This window comes from Coturnix japonica, chromosome 7 (genome assembly GCF_001577835.2).
Source record: "Coturnix japonica isolate 7356 chromosome 7, Coturnix japonica 2.1, whole genome shotgun sequence".
In the NCBI taxonomy this organism is placed as follows: domain Eukaryota; kingdom Metazoa; phylum Chordata; class Aves; order Galliformes; family Phasianidae; genus Coturnix; species Coturnix japonica.
The window spans coordinates 28379859-28407461 of record NC_029522.1 but is presented as its reverse complement, the minus strand read 5'-3'; the positions used below and the strand labels follow the sequence as shown (position 1 = coordinate 28407461).

At 43.5% G+C, this 27603-nt stretch overlaps 1 protein-coding gene across 5 annotated transcripts; it reads right to left on the bottom strand.

Annotated features, from left to right (window-relative positions):
* Window positions 1-1108: 1108 nt before the first annotated feature.
* LOC107316986 (histamine N-methyltransferase-like) lies at window positions 1109-26338 on the bottom strand. Of its 5 annotated transcripts, XM_015869145.2 has the most exons (8): window positions 16621-16682; window positions 16113-16201; window positions 13938-14088; window positions 13786-13838; window positions 10891-10998; window positions 8717-8847; window positions 8138-8231; window positions 1109-5369 (listed from the first exon to the last, which is right to left on the bottom strand). In XM_015869145.2, exons 3-8 carry the CDS (start codon window positions 14072-14074, stop codon window positions 5014-5016), a joined length of 879 nt encoding a protein of 292 aa, XP_015724631.1. In that variant the 5' UTR covers window positions 14075-14088; window positions 16113-16201; window positions 16621-16682; the 3' UTR covers window positions 1109-5013. The 5 variants fall into 5 exon arrangements, with proteins under 5 accessions (XP_015724631.1, XP_015724630.1, XP_015724632.1 ...); XM_015869144.2 differs by lacking the exon at window positions 16113-16201 and having other exon boundaries at window positions 16621-16759; XM_015869146.2 differs by lacking the exons at window positions 16113-16201; window positions 16621-16682 and adding an exon at window positions 14296-14858.
* Window positions 26339-27603: the final 1265 nt, after the last annotated feature.

Below are 27603 nucleotides of genomic sequence, written 5' to 3'. Positions count from 1 at the left end.
CTGTTCTTGAATAACATCACCATTCTGAATCACACCAGGACCACCCTGGGCCCACAGATTTGTGCATCTCATCCTTATGCACCTGGGAGTGAAAAGAGGAATGAAAGAAAAAGAGGGAAGATACCCTTACATCCAGCTCCACCTGTTATACAGACTCTGGTGGGTAGCAGAGGCCATTGGTGAAGTGCTTTTGAGGTGCAAGAAAACTCTGAAGACTTGAACAGTAGGTCTCAGAGGGTGCAAGGCAATAAAGGCTGACTTCATGTGATGTAGGAGAGCTACTTGTCATGAGTAGTGCAATGAAGCCCTAGGACACAGGTAGGACTGCACCACCAAAGCTGGTCCCAAGCATTCATTCTAATCTCTAGTCCATGCTGTGGAATGTGCTGAGTCAGTGATGGGCACTAGGCCTCATCTTGAGCCACCCTTGGACCCCAGACCCACATCCCACCTCTTCCAAGAATGAGGGAAGCATCAATCTGACAGTAATGTTGGCCAGAGGAGACATGCTAATACCCACACCCAATGCAGTGCCAGCTTCAATGTTTGCTTTCTGCTTCTCGGTGTATTTGTTTCCACTGGGGAAAGCCACCACAAATTTCCATGAAACAATGCTGAAATCCAGTCAACAGCTGCTGAATCTCATCCAGCAGACTGCTGCACCTCAGCAGTTTGCATATCGAGCTTTAAAACAATCTGGGATATTTTGACATGGAAGATACTACTGACATGAAAAGATGTTTGCCATATTCACAGCAAAATCAGTTTTCAGCCCCATGAAAACACAAGCAGTACTTGAAGACAGAACATATATTGAAGGATAATAAGAAAACCTTGCCTTGCTGGTGGGAGGAAAGTTTTCCAGGTCATTTTAGGGAGGTGAAGGCTTCACCCTACTGTATTTAGAAGTCATTGAAGCATAATGCTTGCATCCAGCTAATTAGACACATTGCTATAGGCAGCAGAGAAATATAATAGACAGATGCATTCAGTTAGCCAGATCTCCCTTGGTGTAACGAGCTGAAGTCAATTACGGAGTTAAATTGGGAAAGGTTTGACCTGATGTCATTTATATCTCGAGTCATAATTAACACTTAAAGTTCAACTCTATGGTAATTTTCTTTTAATAACACTTAAAACGTATATAGAGCTCAAAGAATTGCATAGCCATGATGAAGGATGACTTGAGTGGATGCCAGGTTTTCAACTCTTGTAATTAATCCTCAAAACACCTTTGCGAGGCAGGTAACATCATTCCTCTTCAGTTTCTCCTTTGAAAAGAAGCAGGACTTGCCCAGTGCCTACCCAAAGTCCTGGAGATGAAGTCTGAGGCTTTTCAGCTGTGAAACTCAGTGAGCTCCCATCTTTTTTGCCATGTTATATTTTTAAATTCTAAGATGATGAACAAATTACTTGTCAAATGGTCTGTTTTTTCTTCCATTTAGGAGCTAAATAAATAGAGAGAAAAACATCTTCCACAACCTCGGAATTTGCTTCTCAGTCTTTCATATGGATGGAATAGGAATGGTGCTGGGAGAAGAAATGTGCTTTCAGGCTGAGAACTTGTAAGCTGAGTTTCATCTCACTGCAGATTTTTATGGTCAAGATATAACCCCTGCAAACAGGGGTTTATAATGGAAGTGCTGACACAACTTTTAAACTACAACAGTGGAAATGGCGCCGCAATAATTTATAATCTACAGGCAGCTCTTGGATTTATTATCGCAATGACAAATGCACTGTCATTGTTAATAGGATATTTCCCAGCAAGGACTTCTTGTTATGCAAGCCAGGTTCACTATGTCATGCAGCATGATAGCAATAAAGTCTACAAGAATTTGTAATGAACTTCAATTACTAATAGATTATGGTTAATGGGAAATATGTGCAGTAAAGATATGGGTTTTTATATGCGCCTTCTGGTACTCTACAAGGCAATGATTTATGCTACAATTTATGTTAACATTCTCCAGTTCGAAAAAAAGCTTAAATTGGTGGAAAGCCACTCCATCCATAACAAATATTTAGGATAATTTTGCACATCATGTAAATGAAGATGTAAAATTAGATATTAATCCATTTCATTTTAGCATTTGTATTTTTATTAAAAATGAAGACTTTGCCCTACTGTGTAATGACATTAAAAATCCTATCATGGGCTACAAGCATGAATTACACTGATGTAGAAATGGCGACAGCAACTCAGCTGTAAGTGCATTTGTTCAATTTGCTGTTGTAATTAACAGAGCAGCGAGAATATTTTCCTAGGTATGATTTAAAGGCACAGTCCTGAAGCTGCTCACACAGATGTATGTGATGTGGGAGGGATGCACCTGAGAAGACTGGGATCCTGACTGATGTGTCTTTAACACAAGCTGCCTGAAGCCTTTTGTGTTTCAGTCTGTTTTATGACAGCGTAAGGCCATTGCTCTTAGCAAGCCTGTGCAAAAAGCATATAAATACACCCTATAGGTATAAATGTAGCTTATAGGAGTGTGAGCAAGGCATATCTGGCCCATTGGCCCCCATGGGTTTGCAAAGAGTGAGGTCTGGAAAAGTGCCTTTAGAAGAGAAGGCTGCTGGCTGAGATAAGGTGGGCTTTCTGAGAGGAAAGCAGCTAATCCACGTGGAAAGCATGCAGGTAAGATCAAAACTGCCATACAAATCCCAGTCTGCACTGGGGTTGGACTGCTCAAGCCTGCTCTGGAGCAGCAGCATTGTGCTGTGCAATTCAGGGTGATGCTAACATGAAGATGTGGCACTTCAGGCTATTAGGGAGGCATTTGAGAGATATACAAAAGAGAGATTTAAATAAGATTTTATATTCAAATGAATGTAAAATTGTCTTCCCCCCACGCTCATTTCCTACTAAATAATACTGGCAGCATTTACTTCTTGGAAATGTGTGTGTTACAAATTTAAAATTAAAAACAATGCATCCCTTAAGGTTTCTTTTGTAACACAGTCTTCCCTCAGCCCAGCAGAAGCAGCCACCTCTGCAGAATGAACTTCACTGCATTTTACCCCCTTTTTTTCACTAAGGTTCTCAGAAATCAAAACCGTGGCAGAGGATCCCATAGCGTGGAGATAAGGAGTTTTCCTCTCCAGCCTGGGGCGACAGTGCCATTTCCCCAGTGAAATCTGCTTTGAAATAAGGCCCCATTTAATGGCATGCACCCATCAAGCGCTCCATTTCTCATCTTTTGAATCTCCTTTCCATTTCTCTTTTTTGTCATATCTCATCTCTTTAGAACCTTCTCTGTTGTTTATCTTCTTTTCCTGCTCAACCTCAAGGTGGGACCATTCCCGAATTTTCAGAACAGCCCTCCCCAGAAGACTCTAAAACGCTTGTTTCTGCTATTTCAAAACTCTGCAAAATCACAGAATGGGCCGTGCAGCCCTTGTTGGCTGTTGTTGTTAGGCTTTTTTGTTTGTCATGGCCTCTGAGGGCCTCCAAAAGACACATCACTTCTGCCAGGGTCGGTGTGGCAATATACAGAGGTCACTGCCTCCATGGGCACCACTTAGAAGAGGTCGTTGACACAAAAGAGCTATGGAAATAGCTGCAGCTTTAATTTGTTTTCCATTAGAGATGCATGCAGGAAGCTGTCCTAATGAGAGATTTTCTTTCTATCCCTTTCTGGCACATCACTGTAGCAGCTTATAGATGTACTGAGGTCTCCTAATGCAGGAAACTGTGTGAAAGTGGCAATAGATATTATTCTGTTCAACAGCTGAGAAATTCTGTGGAAATGTTCTAAAACACACTGGAATTAATATTTGATCACTAGGCAAAGCGTGTGTTTCAAATACTTCACCCTAAAATGAGCAGAAATGGGTATTAATGTCTGATGCATTCTCCTGTAAATCACCTCAAATCTTCGATAATCTACATTGTATCAGAAATGCATACGTAGAAATAAAACATTAATTCACGCCACTGAAGCATTAGCTAAAGTACACTGTTCCCACACTCAACCAAACTCTTTCAGTGGCAGGCATCACACCTATCCCCCTGGATACACCAAGCATTCAGACTATTAAAATCATCCAAGCGGCTGTATCTCATTCCACTCTGCACTGCACCTTATAGAGAGCACTGCCCTTCTTAAAACCATGAAAGCATTCAGCAAAACAAATGCATTGATTACCGGAGCAGAGACAGCAACAGCTGATTCCTAACCAAGGCTTTGCACCAGTGAAATCCACCCCTCCAAGTTGGTTGTTAATAGTCCTATGCCATGACTACCTTCAGTTGCTTCCGTCTTTCAGTACCAGTATGGACCCAGTACCCAAAGTGCTTTTATGGCCCAGCCTTACAATCAGGCTCTCAGCACGCATAGCTGCCATATATATGAACCACAGGGAAAGGACTCTGCTGTTGCAATATCATAAGTATAAAGTGAAAATACAGGAAGGGGAAAGTAGTGCTATCACACAGAGCTGCATGTGGAGGCAGGAGCAGGCAAATGTCACACATGCAGAAGGTTTGGGTCACTTTCCTGGTAACTGGAGGCATAAGATCTTGAAGTCACAACAAGCTTAAGGTACTCTCGAGATATTCAGCACCCACCCAAGCAGTTGGCTGTTTCAAGCCTCCAGTCTTGCAAGTGGCACCAAGAAGCTGTAATGTGTGTACTTTGTCTGCTGAAAGTTTTTAAATGCATATGACATAACCACGTATAGCTCTTGATTATTTCTTATCCATCAGCGAGAGGAAGTGGTCAGGTTTCTGCAGTGTTTGAACTGATGATCCAAGTTACATCTGATTATACCATATCAACATGACAAAACACAATTTACTGCTGAGTTACACGTTCATAGATTAGTACAGAATTAATTTGAGTTTTAAAGATCACTTCTAACAGCAGATGTTATCAATGATTTCTTAACAGACTCCAAAAAATAAACTATGTGGAAGTAAATTGAACCATTTGTAAAGAATATATATATGTATATATTTACCTACTTCAACTCTTAATATTTTCTATCTGACCACTTGCTTTTCTTAATTCAAGGCTCAACCATTATTACACTCATGTTGTTACTAAAAAACACCTTCCCATTTCTCTTTTCACTGCAACCAGGCTTTCTTAATTCTTCCAGTACCTGCTGCTTTAGTTCAGGAGGAGCATTTTTTGAGAACTCATAGGTTTCTGTCAAGAAATCCAGCAACAGCTCCCCATCGTTGTCCCCTTCAGCAAAGCAGCAAGTTATGTCCATGCGGGATGGGAGCTCATAGATCTTGTACTTCAGCCCAACTGAATCCAGAATCCCTTTGATATGAGCAGAGGACACATAAGTGCAGAGGTCATCGGTAGGAAAGGAAGACCCATACTTCCTCCAGAGCGTTTCCCAGCCACTGGTTTCTAAGAGATAAACCATCAGAAAAACATTCAGGAAAAACACTATTTGAACATTCAATGGCCTGTATCTCTCAGGGACCTCCTTTTGTAGTCCATGTCTTAAGCACTAGCTATTCAGTGACATTTTCTTGAATTAAAGCATTCTCTAGATTTCTTTGCCTGTTTGGAAGACCAAATCCTCTCCCATTCTTCATCCAATTACTTAGCTGATTGATCTACGTGAGTGCTTCATTAAAACACCTATTGCCAGTAAACTATTTGCTGCATTAAACACATGGGATGCAAAGCCCCGGTCACATTAACCATGCAGTTAGACATGTGGTAGAGAAAATTATTGGAATAATCAGAGCCTGGAATGAAGCTGCACCATTCTCCTTCAGCCTTCACTCCCACTCTGGTCACATGCTGTGGGGCATAGGCAGCATGCATTCCAAGCAGTCCTCCCAGTGGTGCCAGAAGAATGCTTAGGCTGTGTACTATTTAGGCTGTACAAAGAGTCCAGGGACATGGTTTAGTGGGGATGGTGATGTTGGGTTGACAGTTGGGCTAGATAACATTAACGGTCTTTTCCAGCCAGAATGATTCTATGATTCTATGTTTCTGTGATTCCAAGATGATGGGGCAGGTAAGAAAAGGATCCTGCAGTCACCTCCAAAAGAGCCCACACAAAGACTCCCCTCTTCTAAAGGTATGTTTTACAAAGAAAACCAATTGGGTAAGCTGAAAACTCCCCAGATATGTCTTCACTTCTTTGTTTTCCCTCACTCAGGATCTGTGATTCAGCATTTCTGCTCTAAATCATTTATAAAAGGATCACCCAAATTGACTGGACAGGATGAAAATACCTTTAAGCCTAATGAGCAGGTCTTGAGAGTTATGACTATAAATCTCCCTAACTGCTAAAACCAGTTGCTTGGCACTTTTGCAAATGCTTTATCTGCAAGCAGTTATTTATAGTCAAATAAACAGTTTGGTGTTTAGAAGGGCTACGATATTTTCTTTCACCTGGTGGAAATTGAATGCAGAGCACTAATAGCAGAAAATTTGCTGGTGTCAGTGTTGTATGACTCGGTGCCATCTCCGAGCTGAGCAATTATACACTACCTGAACAAAGCATTATTATAATAGCTCTCAATAGGCTCAGCATATGGCACTACTTTTGTTTTCAAGGCGATGTAAACACATTTTTAAAATGTGTTAAAAATAACACCACACAGCTCTTGCAACTCGCCTGCTCTCCCAGCAGGGATGGATCAGGCGGCATTGCAACCTCCACCGAGTGACCGAGCCCTCTGCTATCAATCCTATTCCCAGAATGTTTTTTAATTAACACATCCTAATGTGTTTGTGTTGGAAATGGCACTGCCTTCATTTCATTTATTTATTTATTTACTGGAAATGAGCTTTGTTCTGCTTATCTTTCATTAGCTCTTTTTGCTTCGGCGCTCATTTTGCTCTTCCTTCTTTTCTCTGCACACTTATTCTCTTCAAGGTTTTCCTTTCCCCCAGCATTTTCCACTCCACTTTCTGACCTCTTGCTATAGTCTACACATTTCCCCAGACAGCTGCCATGTCCCACTTCAGTGAGACTAATTCTGATTCTCAAAGGGACCCTATTCACTAAATGCACCTGCAGAGGAATCAGCCCTTACCTTGCAATTGTATTTGTAACTTCCTCTGTCTGAACACAAAAGAGCTGAAATTACTCATGCAACCATTGGGCATCATGTGTTGAAGGTGTGAGGAGGAGAAATGGGAGGGATGATACAACAAGGAACCACCTGGCCCAGGGAAGATTCCCAAGAAATTCCATAAATTCGAATTTATAGTGACATTGATTTTGAATAGACACACGTTCCTCCCTGTATTCACATTTCATGAACATCAAAAGGAACACGTTAAGCAACTGAAAAAGAGTTTCAATGATAGGCACTATAACTACAGGCACCTAATTAGTAATAAACTGATATTATAATCTATTATTGTTACTCAAAGAACAATAACAGTAACTCAGATCATTTAAGATTCAGATTTCTTGCAGCGAAGTGCTTGAAAACACTCTAAAGCAAAATCACTTTGGAGAAAAACAAGTCAGAGAGGTGCCATTTCTCTGCAGAAACTTCACGAAAGCAAGGACAAAAAACAGAACTCCATCAAATACATTTCAGATTGCAGATATGGCCAAATTCAATAAAACCATTTAAACCTCTGAGGGAAAAAAAAAACCAAAAACACGCTCCAAAACACCAAACCAAAAACCACTGTTTTCCACCCAAACGAACTACATTAAGGAGACACGTAGTTTGAGAAGAAAATGAGCCACATGTGCTCCAACAGCTGCTGTACAGTACAGCCGAGCCCTGCCCTAGCTGTTTTCTTAATGCTACACATCTCCAAGAGCAAGACAGTGCCTTTGGCATTGAAAACCTTTGGCAGAAAACAGCTGCAGCGGAGCCTGATGTGGCTCTTGCTCCATCATTGCCAGAGCTGCAGTACAGGGAAGGGGAAAAGGTGAGAGAAAGGTGTTTTGTACCCACAGAATGGGCTTACTAGGTCACAAAACCTTCAGCTTTTACAATCTGCAGCACAGAGCTGTGCAGGTATAGACAACATGTGGATTTCTGTAGATGCAGCTGAATGAGCACTGTTTATTCCAGTTTCCCTCTATAGGCAATAAGGGATATTGCAAACAAAAATACACATTACTTTCCGGGAATCTCAGAGGTCCTGTGGCTCCTGCCCTACTGAACATGTCATGGAGTGGCTCTCACCTGACACCAGGATGATGAGGAGCTTTGCCTGTGCATCCAGGAGGCTGTGGAAGAATCGGATAATTGCAGGGATGTCTTTCACGTAGTACAGCATCTGGGAACAGCAGAAATGCTTACAGAGATATGGTGAGGTCCCGGAGAACACTATAACTGGTACCACAAGGTAAGAGGAACCAACAGGAGCAACCTTGGCCTGCCTTCATATTCCCAAACTTATGTTTGTTCATAAATCTGGGATTAAAAGGTTTTTCTTCCTTAGCTATGAGGACAGCTTGCAACGGCTTCAATATACTTGGAAACAAGGGCAATTTCACAGGGAGGATAAGGGACTTTGAAAATACTAGTTAAAATGTGTTTTCAGTTGACTGCTGCCCTCAGCCTGGCTAATAGGAACACTGTGCTCAAAGCTGCTTTGCTGTAACTCATCTTTCACTTTTGCAGTTTACTTCTGCTTAAGTACATGAAATTACAGGGAAGTAAACTCACCTTTCTTCCCTCAGAGTGGATAATGAGTTCACATACCTCGTGCTTGCTTTTAACAGCCAAACCTTTGACAACTTTTACACTATTAACTTTTACCTGAATCATGTGAATGAAGTCCCATTTTTGAGACTTCTTTTCTGACTTCATTCGACTTTCATATTCATTAGCTGTCTCCTCATGCCAGGTAAACTTTACATTGTTGAGGTTTGAGGCTGCAGCCACACGTTCTGAAATACAGGAGAAGACAGGACAGAGTAAATGCAATTGCAAATAAGGGATTCATCTCTATTCAAGGCCTTAATACATCCAGAAGTCATGTTTAGGCAGAGGGCTTTGTTACCAATTTAACACAATTTAACCTATGTGTGAGAAGGGAGCTGTCTGTGTCTTTGTAAGAAGTCTTAAGAGTGTCTGATGTTTCCCCTTTGCACCTTCATTTGATCTCCCATAGTCTTTATCTGATAGAAAAGGAAATAAAAGGAACTCTTTCCTGTGGCTTGTTCAATCTGCATTAAAAGATGTTGGTTGGGACAAACACCAATAAGGCCCCTTCACTGAGGTGTCATGCAGCATCCACGTGGAGGAGCAGAAGCTAAACTGTGCCAAAGGGTTTCCCAGATCTGACTGAATAAATACAGAAACTTGAGGATGGAGGATTGGATTCAAAGCGTAAGTTATACTAATGGGCTTGGCTCCCCACGGCATTTTGTTGCTTTTATAGGAGCAAACTGCAGGATGATTTTGTATTTTAGGAGTCGCTGGAATACAAATGTCCATCTGCTGGCATATGGAGCTCATCTTGCTGCTCTCCTGCTTAGGGCTTAGAACTGCTCCAGGAAAAAAACTAGCTCTGATGCAATTCCTGTGCTTCGCTGGAGTTAACATAAATTTAAAACTTAAATGGCCCAAAGGCAGACTGAGCCTTAGCTACAGAACACATGTTCAAAACATGATTTGCTAACACCAGTGCCTTTACACTGCTAATCACAATGTTCCTCCTTTGGGCTGTGATTAGGATAAATCCCAGTCAGACAGATGAGAAATGCTCCATCAGTTCTTATCTCCCCTCTTTTATGGCCAGAAATGGAGCATCCCTTTCGGATGCTGCTGCAGCAGCTCTGCTTGCTTCCATTTATCAGTCACTGGCCATAGCACTTGCAGCTCAGATGTAATTTGCTGTTTTAAACTTGGGCTTCTTTCAGCAGCAGTTCATATCACCACCACACATAATCTGGTGCAATCTGCTCCAGTTCAATTGCTACGTGGTCTGCAAGGAGACATTGGGAAGGAGAGTGAATTATGCACCTAGGAAGGTTTTCAAGGCAAAATTTCAGAAAGGACAAACTCATTCTGATTATGGGAAGCTTTTGCCCAAATATTCATCTGAACCCAATACAAATCACCCTAAACACATGGGGAAATTCCTTAAATTTAATCCTCATTTTAACCCAGTTTGCTGCCTTGGCAGAAGCCATCCACAGGCCTTTGACTCTGTACTGGGATGGCCACAGTCCCAACATGTTGCTCAGGCATTGTAACCAAAGCACAGGCCATGGTCACCAATGGGCTTAATCCCCACACAGACCAAGAACGAAGGAAAGCCACTGCTTGGCCACAAGACAGTGAGAAGAGACTCCATCTAATGACAATTCCTAAGAGGAAGTTCTGTTTGTCACCACTGCAAGTCCCAAGAAGAAAGTTCCTCTCGTGAGCTTGGCTTCTCCTTTACAAGAAGAAAGAAGCTGGTTAGGCAAAAAGCAGAACTACAGAATCCTCAGAGGCACAGATAACGTTTCCAATTCTCCGTGGAAAAAAAGAGCTCAGAAACATAATTAATGATACCTACTGGGAACATGATTAATTACCAAATAAGAAAGTTTAAATAAAGAAATTCAGATGAATATTTCATTTCTAGTTTAGCATAAAACTTAAAATAAGGACGGCAACTTATATTTTTTTAAACTTTCTGCAGGAAAGAAACTCACCAAAATGGAACAGGATTGCCAATTAATCAGTGGTTGAAGGTGAACCCAGGAAGATGCAGCTCAAACTCAGCCTCATACAGCCTATAGTCCACTGCCCAGACAGAACAGCAGAGCTATGTGTTAGTGCCCAGACTGTCTGATAAACACAGCAAATGCTCTGTTGCCTATTCTTCACTTCAAACTTAACTTTTAAGGGCCTTTGAACTTGGGATCATCCAGAGTTCAACTCCTTTTAATGAATTTAGAATATTCAATATAGTTTTAATTTATTTAATGACAAAATACCTTTGTACTTGAGGATTTGATCAGCACTTGGCTCTATCACCTCGTTGTTGATGGCAACACCTGGATAACTGGCTTGCACAGCTGAGATGATCTGCAGATCAATCTCACCTAGGGAAAGAGGCAACATCACACAAGAAATGAAAGCAAAGCTCAGGTAGATATTGTCTCAAGCAGCATCCAATGCCCTATTTTAAGTCTGATGCATTGCATTTAGGTACAGAAAATGTATGACATAGGTATATGTAGGTGCTTTGAATTCTCAGCAGATTGCCACTGAAGGCTTTGCTCTAGCCATTGCTCTTGGCCACTTCTCCCTGTTCAGCATATAGGAAGCTCAGGGAGATGATGCTCCTGACTGAGGGGTGATGTATGGCTGGTTTGAATGGATTTCATAGGGCACACTGCTGCTTATTCTGCTAGAATGTATGCAGGTGAAAAAGACAATAGAAGAATAAATAAATGAAATGAATAAACAGAAGAAGCAGAATGTATTGTGTACACAGGAGCTCAGCCCACCACATGGACCTCCACCTGGAGTGTCCAGTTAAGCACTAAGAGCTCTCTGCCTGCTTCTGGCCCCAGGCCACACATCAGAACAAGACACTCCAACCCAAGGGTCTCACATCTCATTTAGGCCTCAAGAATTTAACAGAAAAACCTAAGGAAGATTACAACATTTTCAGACTTGTGAGACTTTCATGGAGCAATTAATAACACCAACGTTTACTTGACATCTTGGCAGGCATGTTCTTTGAGGGAAGTTGAATTTCGGAAGTAGCATAAATAGCTGTGGCTTTGCTATCACTGCACACCCTGTATTTCATTGGCAAATCAGAGCTAAGTCAGTCATCTGCAGGCAGCCATGGTAAACTCTGGAAAAATAGAATTTGCAAGTAACTACTGCAATTGTTTGTTTGCTTTGGTTGATTTGCCAACTTCCTATAAAATAGGAAAAGGCAGTGAAGATCAGAATAAAAAGGGATTAATTTCTTGCTACCATATGTGAGTAGGTTAATACATCCCCTTCCACTCTACTGTGGCCAAACCACCCCTGTATTATTTTTAACCAAAAAAGCACCAGTTTGATTCATAACTTAATCCACAGCCTTAATTGACTTCAGTTAGCTCTTTTATATGCAAACAAGTGTCCTGAGGCATTTTACAGTCAAATTTGAAGCAGCTTGCATTATCAACAATTTGGCAATTAGGCTATCCGAATTATTTAAACTCTCCAACACAATTACCTTTTAAAGGCTACCACTATGTTCGCCATTAAGTTTCTAATTAAACATTTTACGTAACGGGATAGTTTATAGCACAGTTGCTACTTTATAGCAGCATTGATGACTTTTATGGTTTTTAAAGGTACAGAGTGCTGCGCGCTGGAGTGTGAACTTAATAAGGCAGAGGCTGTAGGCAAAGGCAGATGCATTAGATGGGCAAGGGTAATGGGATATGATGCTACATTAAATGGTTTGTTTTTTTCTCACTGTGGAGAAAGTTCACAGGACGTGAAAAAATGGGGAAAAAAAACCTTTTCCTTCAATGCTGCCTCCCTGTGAAGTGCAGGGGATGAGGCCACAGATGCTGGCATTAGGTTGGGGATTGGTCCTCTGGAGTTTGCTCCCGCCTGGCCCCTCAAGGACCTGCAGCAGGGACAAGCTTTGGGTCAGCCTTTATGCTGCAAAATGAACACTGACACATTATTGACTGAACACCTTTCTTGCTAAACTGCAGTGCCCCTGATTAAGTAATTAAGCACCTTTCTAATTGAGTAAAGAGTTCCTGTTGTAAACAGCATTTTATTGGCAGACGAGTGGCTTCCTTTGATTGGAGAGAAATGTTCCTGCTCTACCACACTATCTATTTGCTACTCAACACCCACCATTTACATACAATTATCTTTACATATTAGGAGAGATCAACAAAACTGAGATTAATCCTTGGAGGTAGTATGACTAAAGCATCTAAAATAAACAAACTGCTCATATAGTTTCATGTCTTAATTGGCTGAGGAGAATTAGGAAAAATAAACTTTAATTAAGAAGGAACTTAAGCAAGAACAATGAAAAGAAGCCACTGTAAGCTGTTGGTATTGTTTTTCCATCTAGTTAACCTCAGCCTTTTTCCTTCTGATATTACAGATCCCAATGAAGCTTGGTCAGCAGAAACCTAGACCTGCAGAAGACTGAAATCAAACTGAACAGGAGCACCATGTTCCCCACATGGCTGCAAGGTACCAGTTAGGGCAGATGGGGACAAGTATAACAAGGACAGATGGCTTTAAGCTGAAAGAGGGAAGATTTGGGTTGGATTTCAGAAAGAAATTTTTTACTCAGAGGGTGTCAAGGCCCTGGCACTGCTGCCCAGAGCTGTGTGGGTGTCTCAGCCCTGGAGGCATTCAAATCCAGGTTAGATGGGATCTGGTGTTTTCAATCCTGTCCATCAGATCTTTAAGGTCCCCTCCAACCTAAGCCATTCTACGATAAGCACATGCAGGTAAGGCTGGAGGTGTCCCCAGATGTGCTATTAACTGATGGAAAACGAGAGGAACACATGATGGTGATGTGGGCTCGTGTTTGGCCCTGGTGTTTTGGGGTCAGGAGCTGCAGAAGGGGTTTGTGCAGTGGCCATGGTCAGTAGACCATGAGAGATACAGGAAAAGGTAACTGAAAAGAAAAAATATGTATATTCTAAGGAACCTAACTCATGCTCTTGAGTTAGGGTTTTCTGCATGGAAAGCAAGTGGGGCAGTTTAAACCTCTCTGTCCTCAAAAAGTAATGTGGCAGAATGAGAGTTCATCCACCTCTTCCAGATGACTTTTTGTGAAAAAGTCTTTACTGCAATTGGTATAAAAGGGTAAAAGCATATCAGTAGCAAAGCTGATAGCATACCTGCTCCACCACCAACACTTAGAATATTGATTGCAGACTTCCCACTTCCAGTACTGCAAAACAATTACAGATGTTAGGGGAGCTGACACCAGAGAGAGTTACATCTACTACACAAAGCACCATGCCCTGTCAGCTCACCATCCCTCCATTACCTTGCCAGCAGGCCTGGCAGCTGCTGCTCCACAAACTGCTTCATGGTCTGGTGCTCAGTAGACTTGGCCAGGAAGACGTGAAAACAGCGGACGTAGCGGCTGAGGTCTGTCAGCAGGCTCCTCATGGGGGATGCCATGATGGATCCAGGAACTGCACAAAGCAGAGGGGGGAAATCTGCTCCACTCCCATATCTGGTGTCTCGATTCAATTACTGGGGATGGTTTGACATATACCCAGAGGAAGATTAAGGCAACAAATGAGGCCAAATGCTGTCCAATTGATTTATTACAAATTCTAAGCAACTAAGGAATGTGGGGAAGATGGGAAAGTTAGCAATAGTAAAGAGAGAAATTCTATCAGTTTCCCAAGCAAGGATAGTCTCCAGTAGGGATGCAGCAATGTCTTGTTGGTCTGTAGGAAGGCAGCAAGTTGGTTAGCAATATTTTGTTGACTTGCTCAGCAGTTTGGCAGAGGGAGTACTCCTTCTTCCTTGAAACATGGGTTTTTATTCTCTCCCTAGCATCTTTTTGGTCGCCAGAGTGAGCAGTTGGTTGTCAGGCGCACTTCTGCTTGGTTCATCAGGGATACTTACATTTTGTTTATCAGGGCAACAGCACACCCATAGTACATGCATGTCAGTTGGGTAATTGGCAGTTGATCATGTGATTATTGCACGGTGAGCTGCTAGGTATGCACATTGGCTGCATGGTGGTCGTCTCCTCTGACAGGACTCCCATAAGTCAGCTTGAATGCCCAAAAGAAGCAATAGCCAAAAAGGTTTCTCCTGGTCTCTCAGCCACACACATTTCTCTTACCACTGTGCTCATGGTAACCATTAACCCCAAAAGCTTGTCAAGCTTGTTATGTCTCAGATGGGTGCTGAACAAGCTTTGAGCCAAAAACTGTTCCAGCTTCTTACACTAGGAGAAGGGAAAACAAGCAATGGAGAGGCTCTAGATGTGAGGGTTAATCACATGGCTGCACAGTGATTGCCGAATGAAAGACTGCTCCTGTCTGTGTGCTGTGTTCTTTTAAAGAACATTGTGGAATGTTGCAATAGGAGGCGTAGATTGGAGCAGCAAATGGAAATATGTCATTAATCTCCACACCAGCTTTTTTTGGCTTCGCTGACACAGGACACTGTGACAACCCACTGGAAGGGGTTCAGATGCTTGTTAAATAGAGAGAAGCTCCCTCATGCTTTGGAAGCACAGAGGGCTCAGAAGGGCTGGGCTGGGTTAGCAGAGTGCATGTCTCCAGAGATGTTAGTGGATGTCTTTATTGCTTCTTTTTGAAACTTTGGATGTTCTTAAAGGGGACGCTGGCATCGGGGTTGAAAACAACAACAACAACAAAAAAAACCTGTAAAAATGCACTCTGTATATTTAATCCCTGTGAATATAAAGGTGCAATTCCTACAGGCAAAGTAGAGCTTTCCTGAAAGCCACACAGCTTGATGGGATGCATGTCAAGAGCCCTGGAGCCAGAGCAGGCAGCATGGTTCCCAGACACTGCAGGAAGAACTGAGACCATAGCTTGTGCCTATCACATCTTGTCCTCAACAGGAGAAAGAGGAGCACTACTCCTCCCTACATGCACCATGCACAGGAGCCTTCCTGTGACTGCCATCGCTCCTTGCTTCCCCTTTCTGAGCCTCACTGGTTATTTTGATTGCTCTCATTGGACTTCTGTTCCTTTTCAATGATAACAACAGCTGCCAGGCTTTACTGGCTGTCTTTTCTGCTGGTGCCAAAAATACCGTCCAGCTCACAACATGTGCTCTTTTTGCATCACAAGAGCTGCAGCCCTGCACGTCCCAGAGGCTCACACAGGAGGCATTCCCACTACTCCTCTTCTTCGAGGAACCACATGCTGCTGCCAGAGCCCATGCACAGGCTGTACTGTGCTGCTTGCTTAGCCAGAACAACTCCTCCTAAGGACAGCCACCACAGCAGACTCCCCACTTGTACCTCATTCCCTCTCACACAGCAAGGATACTTTCTAGGGCAGAAAACCAGATGAAAAAGATGATGGAAGAACATGAGAACTCTGCTCAGTGCCAAGTGCTGGTTGGCACAGTACAGGAATGCGATAGGACCCCGAGCACAGAGCTGCCAGCCTGCCCTGTGTGAGAAGCAGGGAGCAGCATCCCCACTTACTGTCTCTCAGCTCACCTCCTTGCTTTTTGCTTTCAGTTCACAAAGAAGCTTCACTGTGTGCTGCTAAAATATTTTACGACCTTCAATCTTGAGAAAATATTTTGCTGTTAATGAGAGGAGATTGAGATAATCAACATTTCTTGTCCAGCTCTTTCTGCTTCCTGTGATTCAATTTGCCCACCCCTGGCTCTGCAGCCTCTAACAAACAGCTGAGATTCATTTTCATGTTATGTGCAGTTCAAGGCATTTATCTCATTTATTTCATTATGTTTTTGGCTGCCGAAATTTGCCCCATCTATTTCATGTTTTGCAGTTTGAACCACAGCTAGAGAGCTTCAAAAGTGAGCTTAGAAAGAGACAGAGGGTCAGAGAGAGGAAAGGACTGGGATTCAGGGTCAGACTGCTAGAAAACTTTGGATGTCCATTTGGGTCTGCTTCCTTTGCAGGAAGTTTGAAGCTTGTTAGTGGGGGATGGTGCTGCTGGAGGATGCCCGTGCAGCCAGTGCCCATGCCTGGTACTTACGTGATGGGACCCAGTGAGCAGCAGCTCCCTCAGTGCAGTGCAATGTCACTATGCTGTACTGCACTGCTGTCCACTCTGTGCCTCCGGTCCCACCCCAGGATGCGACGTTGCTGCTGGGAGGAGGTCCAGGGATGTGATTCTGGGCTGCAAACACTGCATGGGGTAAGCAGAGGAGTTTGGCTGCAGTTCACGCATGTGCTGTATCAAGTTACCGCTGTGCACAGCTCAGCTGGAAAGGTCATAGAAAAAGGGGTAGAAAGGGAAAATGATGTCACATCAGGTACCTCTGACCGGTTCCAACACCACAGCTGTAATTCCACTTCTATGACTACATGTGCAGGCTCTCTGAGATATCTCTGAGCCATTCTGTGATTCTGTAAGGAAGACTCAGGTCAGATGTTAAGAAGGCAGCTGGATGGGGCTCTGGGCAGCCTGGTCTGGTGGTTGGTGACCCTGCACATAACAGAGAGGGTTGAAACTAGATGAGCATTATGGTCCTTTCAAGCCACTCTATGACTCTCCGAAGAAATTCTGTACTCAGAGGGTGGTGAGGCCCTGGTACTGCTGCCCAGGGCAGTGTTCTGCCCCATCCCAGGAGGTGCCCAAGGCCAGGCTGGATAGGCCATGGGCAGCCGGAGCTGCTGGGGGACAACCCTGTCCTCAGCAGGGGGTTGAAGTGGATGATCTTTAAGATCCCTTCCAACCCAAATCATTCTGTCATTCTATGATCTCTGGGATCCAGCCAAGGCTGCAGGTGCTTGCTGCTTCACACAGTGTACCTGGCACAGGCTTAGAGATCTAGCAACACCATAATTGGGGTCTGAGTGACCAAGAGTCCCTACAAATCATAAATGCCCATCTCAGTATGCAGCACATGATAATGTACAGTTTTATTTACAGTTTGCCTATAGAAACCTATTGTAATAGATTACTTTGCATTATATGCGGCTTTCTTGCAAGCAGCTCAGATTTTGCTTATCCCTTATTTTCAGAGGCTTAAGCATGCAATTTTCCATATTGCATGCACCCTCCACAGCCTTACTAACAGTGGTTTTAACCCAGGGAGCACGAGGGCAGTGGACCCATGCCTGTCATCATGCTGCAATTTGGTGTTCATAACATTAATAAAATACGCCTCAGATTATTCACTATTCCTTCATGTTTAAAGTTCATAGCATTAATAAAATACGCCTCATATTATTCACTATTCCTTCATGTTTAAAGTTATACAAAGAAGGTTTCTTTCTGGACTTGCAGGGGGAAAAAATGAACAGTTCACAGAGGAACAAACTATTCATGTTGTAAGGAACATACCAAATAATACTGGTAATATTAATAACCCCGCTTTCAGAGATGCAGTCAAAGGAAAAAGACATTTAGCCAACAGTTTGTCAAGATAAAAAAAAAATCTTGTTATCAGTTGCAAAAGCTGATTGAGTCACTACTGAGAACTGTGCTGTTTTCCTGCTGTGTTGTCCCTCTGTCCATGCAGGGCAGCACCTCCAGAGCAACTGCAGCAAAGGAGCCAGCACCCAACATCACAGGGCCCTGCAGCACACCGCCTCCATCCACTTCTCCCCTTCCTCCACACCTCAGAGTAGCTGCAGATGGACCAAATATCCATGCCTGGAGATGCACACATTTGTTGGGCTCCCCTCTGGATCTGATTTAATCATGCTCAGCCGCACCGATAACAGCGGGAGTGAGAATGTTGCTTAATGTCCAAAGAATTATTTCTGCTGTCTTCTAATAAAGCACGCCGATGTAGGCTGGAGTTGATAACACGACTGCTGCACTAAGGTAGCAAAATCTCATTTTACAGGACAACTGAACTGTCAGTGCCAAAGAGCAGACAGGTTATTGCTCATGCTCCTCCAAGGTTGCTTTTATTAAAATGGAAATTTCCAAAGCTTTGCATGCACACACAGGCACTGAAGTCCCTCCCAGGGCTGGTCACAAGGCTTTGAGGATTTTCTCTCCCTCCCCAAGCACTATGTAGACATCACCACCTTACACCAGACCTGTTATGTGCTGCATGCCTCCCACATCATTGGAGCAGGTTTCCTGAATGTGAGGTAGCATGGCACCATCTGGGCCCATCCAGGGGTTGTGCACACCCCTGGTGTGTGCCCCCACCTTATCTCCAGCACTCAAACTGCTGCTCCAGGGCATTTCTGACCCTTAACACAGCACAAACGCAGGACAGCAACAGCACCAAAACCAAATGTAGCTACCCAAAGCCATGAATTCAACTAACGTGTCACTCAATCTTCTTGAGTACTCCTGGAAAACAGAAGCAATTTTTACAAATGTCTGCCTTGGATGAAATCATTTTGCTTTTCTTCCCCTCCTCAAAATTAATTGAATCAAAGATTGTTTGTGAAATACCTCATAACGGAGTGCTCCCAACTGCTGGCTCATAATTAGCGAAACAAATCGGTGCTCTGACCCCAGACTGAGAAAAAAATTCCAATATTTACAGAGTATTTCAATAAGAAATTTGAAACTGAAATTCTTCAATTAACATCAGAAAGTAATTCCAGCCCCCAAAGGCTTGTGGTCAAGGGGCTTGTTATTGAGGTCATGTCAAGAGGTGATGGAGGACGCTGCACACTTTCACTGCCTCATATCCTCATTGGAAAGAGCCGGGGGCAAGCGATGGCATTAACATCACGTGCAGCTGTCATCCTGCAGAGGTGGCGTGGATGGACCAGATTCAGAGAGCCACTGCCTCACAGCACACCTGAGCAACTCACAGCTCACTTTTTGTTGGAACCTTAATGCCTGCCAAGAAGCCAGTTCCTGAGCTGGAGGAGCGTGAAGGACTCGGCAAAGACCTGGCTGATGTTACAGATGTCATGGGAGAACAGAACTGCGCCAGGGAACAGGAGCTGGGTTTTCCTCTTTCTATGCAGGCATGGATTTTTGAAAGCAACAATCATTCGTTATAAAAATGCAGTTTTCAGGGCATTTTGCCCTAAATCACAGAGGTGGCCAGAGGAGAACACCTGGTGCCACGCTAACAGGGCACAAGCCCTCCCCAGCTTTGCCAAGCTGCTACCTGCCCGTAACAACATCAGATCTGAAAGACCCTGTGTTTCTGCATCATTAACACAGCCAGCAGTAATGGGAAGAGCTTTCTTCTGTTTGGATGCAAGCACACAGCTCCAGCACAGACATTTTGATGCAAGGAACCTGGCTGTGGTGGTTTAACGGGGCTGCCGCCTTCAGAGCACTATTTTGACAACTGAATATTCTGCTTGCATCTCCTCAGTGTTTCACATTCGTCCTAAATCTCTCTGCTTGAAGTGTAATATTTTCATGTCATTCATATCTCTTCCTGTGGGAACTTGTGATAAGCTTTGGAAACGGCTTAGACACACACACTCCTCTCAGATTGCAGCAGCCTCGTGCAACTCTCAGACTTGAAATCTTAGCATTAAGATCACAATAAAACCGTGCATTAGGAGCACTTAGACGTCTGTAATCCCTCGTTTGTGCTGAAGCCCAGCATTTAAATTACCCTGACTTGCTAAAAACTTACCTCCCTACTAAGAGATATCGTCTTCCATAGAGGTCTTCACAAATTTTCTCGACATGGTCCTGAGCACCTGCTCTGCATGTCCTTGTTTCATCAGGGGTTGGACCGAAGGAATCAGAACTCCTTACCAACACCAACCCTTCCAACAAAACCTGTTTTCTTATATTCATGCTCCCAAGCTCTTGTTTGTGGATGGAGGTGGCTGGTACCGTATATTCCCACTGGATACCTGCACAACACTGAGCCTGCATCTTATACGCAACACGTGCACATCCCTATACTCCATACCAAACTCTTGCCTTGATCACAGAACCACAGAAACATGTGAATTGGAAGGTTCTTTTAAAGGCGATCTAGTCCTACTCCCCTGCAATGAACAGGGACACTTACAGCTTGATCGGGTGCTCAGAGCCCTGTCCAGACTGACCTTGAGAGTCTCCATGGATGGAGCATGCACCACCTCTCTGGGCAACCTGTTCCATTTTGTGCCATACTGCAAAAAAATAAAAACCTTTGTCCTTATATCCAATCTAAATCTCTCTTCTTTCCACTTGAAACCATTTCTCTGTGCTGTGCCTTAGCTTTGTGAATAGCCATTCCTTAAGCTAAGCTACACTTGTACCGGAGTTTGAACTACTGTATGAGTTTCAGAGCTGAGCTTACCACTTACTGCCAAAAAGAGTTGCAAATGTGGGATTTCGCAGCAAAACACCAGTGTACAAACAGCTCTTCCTGGCTAGCACTTATCAGAGCTAGGTACACAGATCACGCAAAAGCCTTGCAAAACATTGTTCAAACAAAAACATACAAAAGCTGTTAACTGATACTACTGCCATTTTTATTTTTTAAATTATAAGTTAATTTGGAGCCAATGGGAGTTTTGACTTGAAAACTCCTCCCTGCAAAAGGGTTGCAGAAAAGGCAGTCTTACAAGTGTAAGTACATACTGTAGGTTTTTAGTCACTCTGTGCAAAGCTGCTCCCAACTAAATGACTGTCACCTTCTCAAGCATAAAGCTGAAATTGTTTTTATTTGCACTGAAGCCAGATGGGAAGAATTTTGTTGAGATTTTTTGAGGTTTACCTGCATAAGGAGTGGGGCCCACAGGCAGCCGCACCATTGGGATGCACCCCGATGAATATACCACCTTGTTGCCCCTGTCCCATCCCAAGCACGCACTTATCCCACAGCCATGCCCTCACATCCTCACACACCCTTATCTCCTGCATTATCTCTGCTTTCCGCTCCCTTCCTGCCCTGGAGACTTGCAACCATTGCCCGTAATAATTCCGTTTCTATCTCTCGCTGCCATCCAGCCAGTGCCATTGCAGGCTGTTTCCACGTGTCACCACTTCTTTCAGACATCACATTCTCCTGCAAGATAGCACGCATCCATCTCAGCTGCCCGCTTGCCCCTTTATGCAGCCTTTATATTGCAAGTTATTTAAACTCCCAGCTATTTTCCTGATTAAATAAACCCAGAAGCAGCTACTCTAAAGTTATCAGGCTTTTATTAGAAAGCTACATTGCCACCTGGTTATTTTGATCCCCATTCACCTCTCTTCCCTGCAGACAAAGGCCTTGAGTTCCTTTATATATATGTGAATTCATTCTTTTATTGGGCAGGAATCCTCTCTTATCTCTGCTCTCAATCAGTCCCACTCAGCAGGTGGTGTTCTGTATGTTACATGGCATTGTTTTGTCTCTGCTCTGACAAGCCCACAGTGAAATTTAGAGTGACAAAAAAGGGGAGTGAGTAAAGGACTTCAGGATTTGTTCCCAGTGTTGGGACCTCCTTGCCATGTTACAGCCACCTGCTCCTGCATTGCAGCCAGGCTCTGAGGGATGTATTTCAGGTTCGGATATGTAAGGATGGATATGATAGCTCACAGCTCCTACAAATAACGGTTCTCTAGCTACTTACCTTCAAGATATGTATGTAAAACACTCCTATTGACTGCCACCTCTCTCAGAGCTGCCCTTCATTCCACGTTGTGTTGGCCACTACCATGCACAAAACATCGCTCCTTCTGCATCCAAGGCAACTGAAAAAAAGCAAGAAATACATTCTACACAAGACCTGAACATGCAGAGAGAGAACCTAATAACAGAACCAACAAAAGTCATGCAGGGGATTTATCCACACAGCCCCTCTGTGCACAATGCTCCCCATGCAGCCCAAGTTACACAGTACAAAGCCCAGAGCTGCTGCCCTCCTCCAAAGCCAGCAGCCTTAAAGGCGGCCGGAGAACAAGAATTTCATTTTGTGAAACATGAGGGTTAATTCCTCTGAGATTTAATTGCCTTTTGTTTTGCTATTGTGCAAAAATGAAAGCACTCAGTGGGAAGAAATGCACTGCAGATAAGTGTATAAGAAAAGGACTGTGAGGCTCGCTAGGGAGATGAGAACCTCAGCACAAAACCTTTGATTTATTCTAGGGAACGGGCTTCTGCTAATCACCTATTTTTTGGTTCATTGGCCTAGTCCTGTTTTGTGATGAATGTACTTCGTCGTCACATCAGAAATGGAATGCTAAAAGGAGTGTAGTGTGAATTTGGAGGATGCCAGGCCCCACCAAATAGACGATGCTGTAAATAACACTGAAAAGTAAGTCACCCATAATGCTTTAAAAACATCTGAATATAAAACTTCAGAGCCATCTTTTTCCAAACTAAGGTTTTGCAGCACAAGAACAACGCAGAAAAGTTAAAAAAAAAAGGACTTCATCCTTCCTAATTTATTTTTATGCGATGTTATTTATTGCACGTTGCCTCAAGGACTTTCTTGCTCCAGAGCAAGCTGCAATGCTCCAAACCCAGAGCATGGCTCTGGTTGAAGACCCTGCAGCTGAGGTCACTGCCATAAGGACAGAGAAAGCCAACTGTGCACAGGGCAATGCAGCTGCGCAGCACAGCGCTCACTGACACCACTGTGCCAGAAGAAGGTTTTAACAAATTCACACCTTCATCCCTCCTACTCAAGCTGGATGCACCCAGTTTACAGGGACTGCTATCCTCTCAGATGTCCGAATAGTGACTGCTTAATTTTGCTGAAGTTAATGGAGAGAGTGTCTGTAATTGCAGCTTTCCAGCTTTCGTGATGAAGTAGGAGACTGCGTTCTGGCACTTACAGCTATTGATTATTTAAACTAATGGACTGAGACTGATCGAAGCTGTTGCTGCAACCAGGGGGTCCTGCTTTGTGTCTTCTTTTATGACCTCAATAGAAAACATCTCTCATAGCATGACTCAGGGAGACAGCACACACCCCTCATGCTCACCTTGTGTGTCCCCTCAGTGCTGTGCTCCATCCCAATGCCCTAACAGCAGTGAACTCACACAGGCTTTCCATTGCATTGCCTTGCCAAACCAGTAAAAAGGTGGAAAAGTAAGAAATATGTCAGACTGAGCAAATGCCTTGGGACTGGCATTGCCAAATTATTCATCTAAGAGACTTCTAAGTGCTGGGATTCTTGCACAGCTTGCCTAGACCAGACCAACACACTCTGTTATATCACATACTTTTGGGGGGTAATTTCATGTTCATCTGCAGATGGACAGGCAATGCTGAAGGCCAAGGTGATTGGGTTTACCATTATACCTGAATTTCCTTCTCATAACTGGCATACATCAAATCCAGCCTTTGAATTACTTATTTGTGGTAGCTAACATGAAGCAGAAATATGGCAAAGAAAATTATTAGCCAGAGTTTATCTTTGTTTGTACCTCCTGTAGGACAATGAGAAAGGCATGAAGCTCCACTCCCTCCTGTACAAGGTTTCAAAGTGTTCAAATGTCCTCCTGAGGACCTGCCCCAACCTGATTCCCTTCCTGTTCTTATACATGATCAGAAGTATGCATATAAAGAACAAGAAATTATTTAATGGGCTAATTAGATTGTTCAACAAGGTGCCTAGAAGTGTTCCGAATACCTACGCTCAATGACAGCTGTGTCAGGCACATGCTTACAATCTCTCTCCACCATTTAGCAAGATGTAAACCAGTTAGACAATAATATAGTCTGATACAAACAGGACAGGGGAAGGTCCCCTGTGCAGCCACAACCCCCAGGCTCCATCTGCAGCCTATGCCTGATGACATTCATAATGCTGAACGTATCAGCTGTTCTGGTGGGACACAGCCATCTTGTAGGGCTCCTGGCTGCACTCGGAGGACATCCCAGCTGCCCCCAGACACTCTGAGCAGCCCATGACAGGAGCGAGGCCGCGTCATTTGCGGGCACAGTCAATGGCACTTACGTCCAGAGAAGGTGCTGTAATGAAAAGCCACAGTTCATGCTCATTTCACCCCAGTAAAACAAGAAGGACAGACGAAGAACAGCCCTTGCAATGTTTTGGGCTTTCTCTTAGAGGGGAGCAGTTTCCCATCAGCAGGGCAATGCTGACCTCTGCTGCCTGCAAGTAAAATTACTGGTGAGCTGCGTTCTGAATTCCAGACCGACAAGCTAGAGCCTGGAGAGACACTAGAAACACCGACAAGGTTACAGGTCTGCGCCAAACCCCATCCCACTTGGGGCCTGTCATTTAGTTCACTTGATTGACTTTAGCTTTGCTACAGAAGCTGAAACACCAATGCAAAGGTGCAACATCAAGGCAGACTGGGTTTGCTGTCCCAAATGCTGTTTAAGCATCCAGGTGGAAATTTCCTCCAGAAACCATTCCCAGAGCAGCACCAAGAGATTCCTCACTCAGGTTATTCCTACTGCAGCCAAGAGTGGCTTTGCAGTCTCCCAGGACCTGAAAAACTATCGCACAACCCTCATTTGCTGACAGAAAATAAAGGAGCAAGCGTTTGAAGTTCTTCCTGCTGTTATCCTAATTCAGACCCTTCACATTTAGAGGAGGAAGAAAGAAGCAAATGGTTCAGTGAAGGTAAATCTGTAGCAAGCATCTTACAAACAGTCTGCAGTCCCACCGAGCTCTCATCCGTATCCACCACACTTTACTTATAGCTGCAATGAGGGTGTTTTACTGGAGAATAGCCTGGGGAAGAGGAGGCTTGGGGAGACTTCATCACTCTCTACAACTGCCTGAAAGGAGGTTGTATTGAGACGAGGGTTGGCCTCTGCCCCAGGTAACAGCTATATGATGAGAGAGAACGTCCTCGAGCTGAGCCAGGGGAGGGTCAGCTTGGATGTTAGGAAAACCTTCTCAGAAAGAGTGGTGAGGCATTGGCACAGGCTGCCCATGTGGAGGAGTCACCATCCCTGGAAGTGTTTGAGTCCTGTGGAGATGCAACACTGAGAGATGTTGTCAGTGAGCATAGCAGAGATGGGCTGACAGCTGGACCAGATGACAGAGGTCTTTTCCAACCTTAATAATTCTGTGAAAACCTCCTTGCGTTCATACACATGCTGGGTGCATGGACAAACCCACAGCCCTCCAGCCCAAGCCAACAGTGCCTGAAGGATATGCTGTGCAACCTTCTACTGCTGCTCCCAGTCAGAGGGGAATTATGTCTGTCTGTAGTCAGGGTACTCTATCCTGGGATGTGTATTTCTTAGTCGTTGTCACAAGGGCTAATTTATCTTTGGTAATTAGTTTCTGTGCCTTGGAGCAGTGAAGCGCAAATAAGCGTTTAACGTTGATCTATTGCAGCACTTCGCTGGGTAAATAGATGGCTGTGGTGCTGGCTAATGCTGATGCATACATGTCTTGTATGATCATAGGACTCACTCAGGCTTGTTTAAGTTTTTAAAACCAAAATTGTCTTCTCCATCCTGATCACGATCTGGAAGGCAGCAACTCTCCTCCTCCAAGACACAAGCCTAAAACACTCCCCAAGGGGAGATCACACCAAAAAGAAACACAGAAGCTTGGCGACAAGGGCAAGCAGCAATGCCTTTTGCTCTGTCCACCATCACAACTGCTTAGGTTCAGGTATTACAGCTGCTACACAACCAGCTCAGTTCAACAGTTTGCCCCAGTCAACCTGTGGCTGGTTTTCAAACAGTTACATGTGACTATATACATTTTCTTTTTTAGTTACAAGAACATAATGCCACAGACCAAGGGGGAAGGATCTGTAACAAATCTAAGCTGGGAGTACAGCTACAGGAATACAGACTGAGAAAGGTGATCCAAGATACAAGAGCCTTACCTGAGTGATGTGGTCAGCCTTAGAAACTCTAACAGAAGAGGTAAAACAACAAAGAATCAGCAACCCAGGAGCAAGAAAGCTGCTGATTTTGAAGACTTGAGTAAGAGATTTAATCAGCAATTCATTGCAGCTGGAGTAATGACCCCCTGATGGAGCACCTGCTCCAACCCAAGCTCATTGATACAACCACTGTGGACAGGACAGGATGTGCTGTTGTACCCCAGCAACCAGGACAGAGGCAGACGTGCAGTGTCTGGCAAAAATGAGCCAGGAAAATATTTTTATATTAGAAGAAAAACTGCATTCAGGCATTTATTGAAAAGAATTGATGTAATAATGCTAACTTACGTGTGGGGTGGGCTATAAAAAAATCCTTTAGTCTGGAAATAAGTCACAGACACTAAAATCTGTTAAAGCTAGTATAGCATTTTACTTAATTAAATATGCTATTACTATTTGGTAGGAAAGTGCTTTTTTCAGTGGTACCTAATTATTTCCATGAAAAACATTTGTGTTCATCCTTATAACTGTGAAATTAAAAACAGGCCATAAAATCTCACTTTGATTGAGAGACTCTTCCAGAATACACTAAGAAATATGAGCTCAGCGCCTACCACCTGGATATATCGACTCTTCTGCAACAATATTTAACAAAGTGCAATTTAGAAACTGTTCACTCCTGCCAAAGGAATGAGAACTGAGAAGTATTATCTGCTTGCAGTGTTCAAAAATGATCCTAATTTGTGGTTTGAGATATGAAACCAGGCTACACAAATACAAAGCAACTAATTTTATCGTGATTCCAAAACATGTGTAATAGTTGGAAAGTAATTTCTGCCATGTAGTCCATTTTCCTTATTAAGGAAAATGCAAAGGTCTTACCTTTTGCTGGTTGTATCAGAGGTGAAGAAGACTCACTGTCACCATCCATGATCATGTTACTGAGCTGCTTTTTCAGCAAAGGTTACAGCTGCCAGCACTGAATATTTGGGCATTTCAAGTTTCTGAATTTGTTTTAGTCTTCATTTGAACCTCACACTTTTTTTCCCTTTCTCTGGCACTTTGTTTCCTAGGATCTCCAAAGCACAGCAAAAAGCTATCACAGATGAACTTCCAAGTTAGAAAGACAGCCACAATTAGGCAGAACTAATTGAGGTTCTGGTGACCTGGTGAATAAATCACACTTCGAGAAAAGAATTTGCCTAAGTGCAAAGTATCATTACAACTTAGTTTGACTGGAAAAGGGCTTCTTTCCTCAGTCAAAATTTCTAAGATCCAGAAGAGCATTTTCAGACCACTATTACTGAAATAGACATTAACGT

What these genes read in the sequence shown, in the direction of transcription:
- LOC107316986 (XM_015869144.2), bottom strand. Translation starts at nt 14,074, where the DNA reads ATGGCATCCCCCATGAGGAGCCTGCTGACAGACCTCAGCCGCTACGTC. An exon ending in CTGCCAGGCCTGCTGGCAAG is followed by an intron (nt 13,839 to 13,937) that starts GTAATGGAGGGA and finishes ATTGTTTTGCAG; the next exon opens with TACTGGAAGTGGGAAGTCTG. An exon ending in AAGTGTTGGTGGTGGAGCAG is followed by an intron (nt 10,999 to 13,785) that starts GTATGCTATCAG and finishes CTCTTTCCCTAG; the next exon opens with GTGAGATTGATCTGCAGATC.